The sequence below is a fragment of the Electrophorus electricus genome, chromosome 15 (assembly GCF_013358815.1).
Source record: "Electrophorus electricus isolate fEleEle1 chromosome 15, fEleEle1.pri, whole genome shotgun sequence".
Classification (NCBI taxonomy): domain Eukaryota; kingdom Metazoa; phylum Chordata; class Actinopteri; order Gymnotiformes; family Gymnotidae; genus Electrophorus; species Electrophorus electricus.
In genome coordinates, this window is record NC_049549.1 from 784,126 (window position 1) to 792,500 (window position 8,375).

The 8,375-nt window shown below is 48.3% G+C and overlaps 1 protein-coding gene across 1 annotated transcript in view; it reads left to right on the forward strand.

Annotated features, from left to right (window-relative positions):
* The first annotated feature begins 628 nt into the window (after positions 1 to 628).
* Positions 629 to 8,375, forward strand: part of nbeab (neurobeachin b) — a 192,732-nt gene continuing 184,985 nt past the window's right edge. The window contains exon 1 of the mRNA XM_035534144.1: positions 629 to 868. Coding sequence (XP_035390037.1) covers positions 629 to 868 — 240 coding nt within the window. The remainder of the gene's footprint in view (positions 869 to 8,375) is intronic.

Sequence of the window (8,375 nt, forward strand, 5' to 3'; positions counted from 1 at the left end):
AGTGTTTGTGGTAACTTTTGTGCTTTGTGGGAACGTGTGGCCCACTGGATGCGCAGAGATGACTTCTGCAACGCACCGAGCGTTATCATCCGTTAAGTCATGGACTGTACCGACCACCCCTCCATGATCCATTGTGCCTGTGCGCCGGGCGCCCGGTGAATACGGGCGGAATTGGTCGCACGCGTCCCCGTGTGAGGATGATTAGAGGCGTGAGACGCCTAGGGGACCTTTTCTCTCTGCATCTGAGAGAGAGAGAGAGAGAGAGAGAGAGAGAGAGAGAGAGAGAGAGAGAGAGAGAGAGAGAGAGAGTAGGTCTTCAATGTACCGGGCTGCTCGACTGCACATAGAGGGCGTGTTGCTCGCGAGGAGAGTGAGGCTCAGTGCGCGGATCCGGCGAGGTTGCGGCGTCCGGAGAGGCGACGCGTGACAGCGTAGCGCGCGAGCGCGCGCAACCGAGGCGACGATAAAGGGCTTGGGAGCGGCGGACTCTGGAGCGAACCCGGTGTTTTTCTCTTACGGGATCGTTCCAGACGTTCCCCTTGAAGTTGCACACGTTTCTCTCGGCCTCGGTGATGCCGCGCTGCTCCTAAAGACACGTGAAATCGCCGCTGCTCGCCTTTCCGTGGACATGGCGAGCGAGACGCCGGTGTCTGCGCCGCTCTCGGCTCGTGGACGACACGGAGCTGCGGGCTCCGGGACCGGCGGCACGGTGATGCCTTCTTGCTCCGGCTCGGTAGTTCTGCCGCCCGGCGTGATAAACCCCAAGGTTCCCATCCGGAATATCAGGACGAAATTCGCAGTCCTGGTCGGTCTTATTCAAGTCGGGGAGGTTACCAACAGAGACATCGTGGAGACGGTCTTAAACCTGGTGAGTGAAAAAAAGTAAAGCCGGCTGCATGTGCTTGGTTATGAACGCACGTAAGGCTGCAGAAAAGGGACTGAAATACGGAGACATGGGCGCGCTTCCCGTGACCCTCGGTCCGGTGCCAGTATCATCAGCGTAGGTCAGGGGTCGTCGGTACGAGCGACGCAGCGGGAGCGGACACTCCACTGCGTCTGCAACCGAACGCGTCGGCCCGGTGAATTTACTCGAAGTCCAACTTTCTGCAGTGATTGGGCATAGATAACGCCAATGTCAGTTTGTTCTTTTTCTTGGTAATTCTTGATCATTATAACTTTATCTTGGTGGATGACGGAAGAGATGAGCTGACTCATGCCGATACAGAGAATTCCTTAATAAGGTGGACAGGGGCGTTTGATGAACTATTTCAACGTAGCACAAGTTTTTTTTTTGTTTTCACACGTGGGAAATCGGTTCAAAATTGTGCCTGCTGATGTGAGAACTGATGTGATTTATGCCACAGATGTTATGGAGTTTTCTATCTAGATTTACTGCTGTTGCATTGTGCTTATATCAACAGACATGACGTGATGACTGTACAGCAGGACGTGTGTTTACACATATATAGCTCCACAGCTTAAGTTGCCCTTACAAAACATCTTCAAATTAGGCGTTGCAACTTTTCAGACGGAGTTAACAGTGTGAAACAGTTTTTACTCAGATTCCTCCTAACTTTAAACTGTTAAATAAGTGCAGACTGACTGGGCCACTTTGAGTCGCACAGGCCGGTTTCCATGATGGTGGGCCCACCTTGTTACATCACCCTTTATGAATGGATTCATTTGACTTGACAACTCTTGGCTGTAAAGTGGCGCCGTGCGGAGCAGGCTGCGCGCGCGTGAGACGGCCGGCTGTCTCTCGCTTGGCTTTCCGCGGCGGCAGATGGAGGGAGATCGGTAGCGGGCCTGTTCACATTCACATGACAGTTCTGTTCCTGAGCTGGTGGGCTTGCGTCGCACCGAGGGGCCTCCACGCAGCTGACGTGCAGAACAGAAGAAACACCTGCCAAACGCTTACTGGTACACAAGAGGACGGAACAGAGAGCCTCTCTGGAGCAGGGTCTGAAGGGCTTAGTGGCAGTGAAGGTTCTGAGTTGTCTGAAACAGTAAGGATGACATGCCGAGCCAGGCCTGGGAATGCAAGAGTCAGTAGTCATGTAGTCATTGTCAGACAGCACCATGGGTAACCAATTATCCAAGGAATCGGGTCCGATGCTGGGTTTATATCACTGTAGGGCAGGATAGACATGTTATGTTAACATCTAAATGGTGTACACTTTTAATTAGTGGGAATGTACTATGCATTTGATGAAAAAAAGAAAAGACAAAATCTTTTGTTAAGGCTTTATGCGGTTTGTTTGGATTGTATTTTTTGTGTCTGGCTTCTGAATCGACCGCACGGGGGTGCTGTGTGGACCGGAGCAGTTATCTGCGCTTTGGCTTTTGGTCTGCACTTCGTATCTAAGACCTAAGACACCCGACCCCGCCTCCTCGTGCCAGGCTGCAGGGGCTGACCGGCCGGGGGGGCACCGGCCCGGTTAGGCGCACGGGGGGGGTTACAGCCCAGTGGGGCCAGTGTCCCGGGGCTGGCTGTGAGAAGGCTCTTGCCCAGCATCTCTGCCTGCCAAGCCATCTCCATAGGAACCACACAGCGGGAGGAACTACCAGCACGTGTCAAAGGAGCGGCGCATGTGAATTAGCTCGTGCGCTGAGCGGAGACTGGCCGGCCCTGGGTATGTCCATTAGAGATGTGCTCTCCTTGTTTTTTTAGGAGTATTACGTTCGCTGATGTGCTGTCGGCTCTCTTTTGCCTCTTATGTCCATTTGAGTCTGATTATGTGGCGGGGAGAACTACCCCTCGGGTGCCGCACAGGGCGAAGGTGCCAGATGGAACCTTGGTGCTTTAGTGTATGCCACCATGTTTATGCCCTTGTTATCAGAACGACGCGAATGTCCTCTCCACGTCGCGTCCATCTAAATGTGTCCCGACCGTGCTGTAAGAGCAGACGAACGGCATCCTCGGGTCCTGCAGACCCTTTGTTGTCTTGGTGAAAAATCAGCATCTGGATCCCCACGGCGCAGGGGCGCAAAATGAGAGCAATACCGATTGCCGTAGCTTCCGTGTTTTCGCTCGGGGTTTTCAGCCTGGATCGCAGCGGTTTCGCGGACTGATACCCTCTGCCCATGGCCATGTCACCTTCTCCATAACTCCTCAACTTTTGCCCAGGAGATCAGTACGTGCTGGGGGGCTTTTCTCAACCTCCCCCCGGGAGGAGCGGCGGAAGGCAGCAGGGGAACGAAGACGCGTCTGTCGGGTAGACGTCAGGCTGGACGCCCCCACAGGAGCTCCGCAGCAGGAGCAGAACACAGACACCCGCTGGGACCGCAGACAAGGCCTGAGGTGGAAGGCTCTCTCTCCTGCAGTGCTGTTACACTTGAAGTAGATAAAAAAAAATCACACCAGGGCCTTGTAAAATGTATTAGCGGGTAGGAAAGTGATTATTGTGGCGCAGTGAACGATTAACCGTCTCACGGTTTTTAACTAAGCTGAAGTAATGGTAGGAGCTAAGCACTCAGAGCGCTTAAGTTTCCCGGCACCACGTTACAAGAACAGACAAAATATTTACGATTCTAAGCGACATGTTTTTATTTGATTAATGGCTCAATAATAAAAGATGATTTAGAAAGCATTTTTTTTGGTTTTAGCATTCGGTGACATTTCATCGTTGGGATCCTTAGCAGACAAACGCTTTTGTCTCTGACCGTATCAAACACCATCCATCACCTTAGCTTTTATTACGCAGGAAATTGTGCCTAAAAAATCAACCCGAGTTAAAGGATCGTGGCCAGCAGGGAACGTCATTTGTCTGCGCTTGGTATTCACTGGGCATCCCATCATCTCACCCTGTCCAGCTACACTAGGAATGGCCACTGCTCCTGCTGATCCTTCACCTTTCCTGGGACTCGCATATTAAACGGTGGATTTCATCAGGCGAGTTTTGACATATTAACATGATTCATTATTCACGTTTATACTAAGCAGACGGAAAAGGTATGTCTTTAAAGATGAGGAAATTTATCAGCAATAATTTCTTTTATCTGTCACACTTTAGTCCTTTCCGTGGAACAGAGTATAAGATTTGATAGACTTATTCGGCACGGCCTCCGAAGATCTGTCTCTGACTGGAAAAGGTTGGTTTTCTTTAAAATGAGATGTACACAACGCTATCACATTGCAGCAGAGTAGGCAACATTTATGCACCGCTAATTGCATTACGCCTGCTGGTGATGCTGAAAATGTGAGACATGTTAGTGGTGCAGCAGCCGACTGCAGGACATGACAGACGCGCAGCGTTTGGACGCCGCCTTCAGCAAACTACAAAGAAGGTGGGAAAGGTGGCGAAGCAGACAGGATTTCGTGCCTTTCATCTAGGCCAGAGAGGCGCTCTTTCTCCTTCGAGCGCACAAAGCTCGTGTTACGGTCTATGTTTTTGTCAGGGGGAAAAGTGGCAATCATGTCGCAGCGCCACCGCGCATTCCGACTTCTTTGGTCAGCATCTCCTTCAGGATAAAAGTCCCTCCGGTCTCGCAGGAGGCACTTCTGTGCCTGCCAAAACGTGGGAGCTCTCTCAGAGGACCAGATGATGTGTGTGGAAACCCTAGCAGGTGGAACCGCGGACGATGTCCATGCGTGAAATTCTGGGGCCTTCCAGCTGCCCCGGAGAGGGAGCTCATGTGTCGGTGTTTCCTCACCACCAGGCTGTGTGTTTTCTTTCTTTTATGTTATTTATGTATTAGGATTTGTCCATTCCAATGATCTGGAAAACACACAAGATGCATGTGATAGAACCATAATTAATATAATGAATCAATCCTCTCAGTCTTAAGACCTGCGTGAATGCCGTCATGCTGGGACTGACTGAATGATCCAGCATCAGTTCCTTCTTCATTGAAGGGTTCATTGAAGGGTTTTTCTGAGGCTCAGCCAGCTAAGTAGCAGCCACGGCGTGCCCCTGTGAGCCTGGGACCTTCTCATGGGCTGAGCCAATGGTAAGCCGGAGCTACCGGCGGGGCTTCTCGCCACAGCGTCTTATCGGGGTTAATTAAGAACGCGCTTGTCATTAATCTTCTTCTCGGCCACAGCGAAAGTCTAAACAGTAAAGAGGAGACCCAGGAATGAAGCTGAGATATATTCCCCCTCCAGGTAGATTCCTATTTAGTTGAAAATCAATTGTTTAATAAGGTTAATGTGATTACAAATCCTTTTTTTAAAAATTGTGCCGCAACAGTGTTGTTGGCCATGCAGTCAGCTTGTTGGGCGGTGGCGTTGATTTTGGTAGAATAGTATGACTTCTTGCTGCCATCTGCATAACTGGCTTAAGGATTATAGTGGCGCATTAGGGAATAATGAATCTTGCTCTTGTTGGCTGCAAACACACAAATTCTCCCTAACTGAGCACACAAAGAAGGAACTCTGTTTCAAACCCAACACCATGACCTGCAGCAAGACTCTTCTGTAGGCTTTTGACTTGGTTTCTGCTTGTTTTACGGTTTAAGTAGATTTGAAGGTGCAGGACATTTTAAAATCTTTATACTAATATAAGAGGCCACTTGAATAGCTGTACAGTTTACTGGACCTACTGTGTTGTAAGGTTACCTTACACTTTATCCCCTTCACCCTCACAGTTTCAATTTACTATTTGGGGCAGGAATACACATCATTTTGTATTCCTTTTGTATCTCAAAGTACATATAACTACTGTTCCGTTCATGCGGAAAAATACTGCAACATAAAAACATCTTTTTGTCGGGCCAGTTTATTTCGGTGCTGTTTCTGAGGTGCGTTCCTCAAATCAGCCGTGAGAATGCAATGACATGCAGCATTAGCATAAAACCCCTCTCTCCCTCTGTGGGGGGGGGGGGAAGAATTCTAATTCATAGCAGAAGTGAGGTATGGAGGGGCTTTTCGGTCTCGGCTGGAGCTGCTAACTTTTTGGAGGTCACAATTGCGCTAAGAATGCTGAAATTGGACTGGAAGCCTGTTGAGCTGTAGGTCTTCGCGGGCAGGCAGCAGCCTGCCTCTCAGTAAAGAGCACACCCCAGAAAGCCTGGGCTACGCGGAAAACACTCGCTGCGTCCGGAAAAAAATTATTCCGATTTTTTTTTTTTTTTATAAGCTTCAACGTTCCCTCAGCCAGACTACTGTGCAATACAATGCAATACAATATACGATTTATTTAGTTATTTATATTAACGTGTGAATGCTCCACTGGTTAATTTAAGTGATTTCTGCGTATAAAAACAAGGGAAAAAGTGATTTTAAGACCATGAGTAAAAGATAATCTGGCTTTGGTCCAGAGAAACCATTGACCATCTTGGGTTAATGGAAGTCATTTAGGACAAAAGAAGAATTAATTCAATGTTCAATTAATGACAACTTGCAAGGGGCCATGTTTCTTTTCTGTCATTTCATTTGCATTTCCTAATGAATACGTGACCTAAAGTAACAGCCTGTATCAGGCGCTTAACAAGCTGTCCGTATTCTTCACGCTTAGAAATGAGAAGCAGATTCCAAGAACTAAAGGACAGTCCTTTACCCAGTGTGTATTCTGCAGAACTGAAGATGGTTAACTAAGTAGCTGATTAATCAGCTAATATAAAACCAGTCTCTGAATGCCGTTGTCGGTTGGATGGTCACCACGTTTTCGTCATGCTAACCTACATAAATATTTACCTGACTTTTAAATAGCACGCCAAGGTTTCCTCATTTACCTTTTTCGAGTTTACACTTCGTTGCACATGTGGTTAAATTTTAATGTCCGTTTTTTTTAATGTCTATTTGACGGTAATGGGTTGTTTGGGCGTTTAGTATCTTGGGTTAACGTCTATTATGTCGCTGTGTTAATGGTACACGCCTGGGAAGCGATCTTTTCACTTAATTAAAGAAGGGTCAAGGCACGACGCGGACAAAATCAGCCCAGGGAAAAATGATTGAATCCAGATTTTAGAGTGACAGCTAAGCAGACGTTAAACGATAATGAACACTGATTTCAATGTGCAGTGTGTTATCCAATTTGCAATGTGTTGCCGCAAATTCTGCTCAGTAGCCTCTTGGCCCGTGCGGCTGCGTCTGGTTGCTCCGATCCATTTCGAAGGTTCGAAACCCGGGTTCACGTGTCTTGTCTCGACAGGGCAACGACATCAAGTTTACTTATTTCGTGCGAAATGAAATCTACGTGCAAACCAATATGTGTTCATTGTCACAAATACGTGCGTCTGTGCACGGGACAGTTGAGAGCCCCCGTTTTAGGGCGTCCGTGAGACATGCGTGAGCCTCTCGCGTGGCGACTGGCACTCAGTGGCGACAATTCACGCGACGATTTCACAGACCTGAGCGAATGGCGATTTTTATGTGAACTGGGGCTTTTCTCAGTAATCTCCAAAGATCGGGGCTAACATTGCGTGGGATGCACTCAGCACAACTTCAGGCGCAACAGATCATGCGCCACTTCTCGGGACGTAACGGAGGAGAGAGAAACTCGCGTTAACCGCGTGGGAGCACCCAATGCCGCATCAAACACACTCTCCTCTATAGCACGATATGAAACATCAAGCTGCGAAAGCTGTCCAATTCTGCTGGACTTTCTGCTGAAGATGTGACTAAAACGTGCAGATGTGTTGTGTAGTTTGGTGATGTTAAAGGCGGACTAGCTAACCTAGTTGGGTGGATAATGTCTTAAGCACGGGGATACCGTGAATGCTTAAAACCGATATACCGGTAAGAGTAACGGTAAAGGATGAATAAGAGTCAATAATATTAATATATAATAATATATATATAATAACGTCCGGGCCAAACACTGACTGGCAAAACTTACCGCAGGTGGATTTCTCGCGATTTATATGCAGACCGCATGTAATTGCCTTTGGTCTAAGATTGGAGAGTTGGGTTGGGTCTCTATATCTGCCTCTATATCTGCCTGTTCCATGCTGACTGTCTGCAGGGACGCTTTTGCACCGTCCGCGCGATGAAAAAAATCAGCTGGTGCCATATCGCCTGGGAGTGACTAGCAGCACGTGCATGCCTGCCTCTCCCTTTTAGCCTTGATGAAACGGTGGCATATTTGGAGCGAGCATGGATCGTCTCTTGCATCACCTCTTTGCCTGCACCCGGTTACACACACAGTGGCGTTGATTTTGCCTACCCATAGTTAATATTCGATGGGTTGTGGTAAAGATTATATACCCCCCGCCCATCCAACGCCGTGTTCAGCGAGAAGCTTTTGCACTTTATAAGAATTTCAAATTGGCCCAGTTTAAGTGCACGTATAACAAATAACACAGACGTTATAGCCGACTGTCGAGATATCCGTGTGCTGAAGATGAGGGCACGTTTTCCCCTTCTAAACAGGGGAAAAACAGTTTTAGAACTGTAAAATTGTGTGATAACTGGTTGCTAGTATGTGAAAGCAATT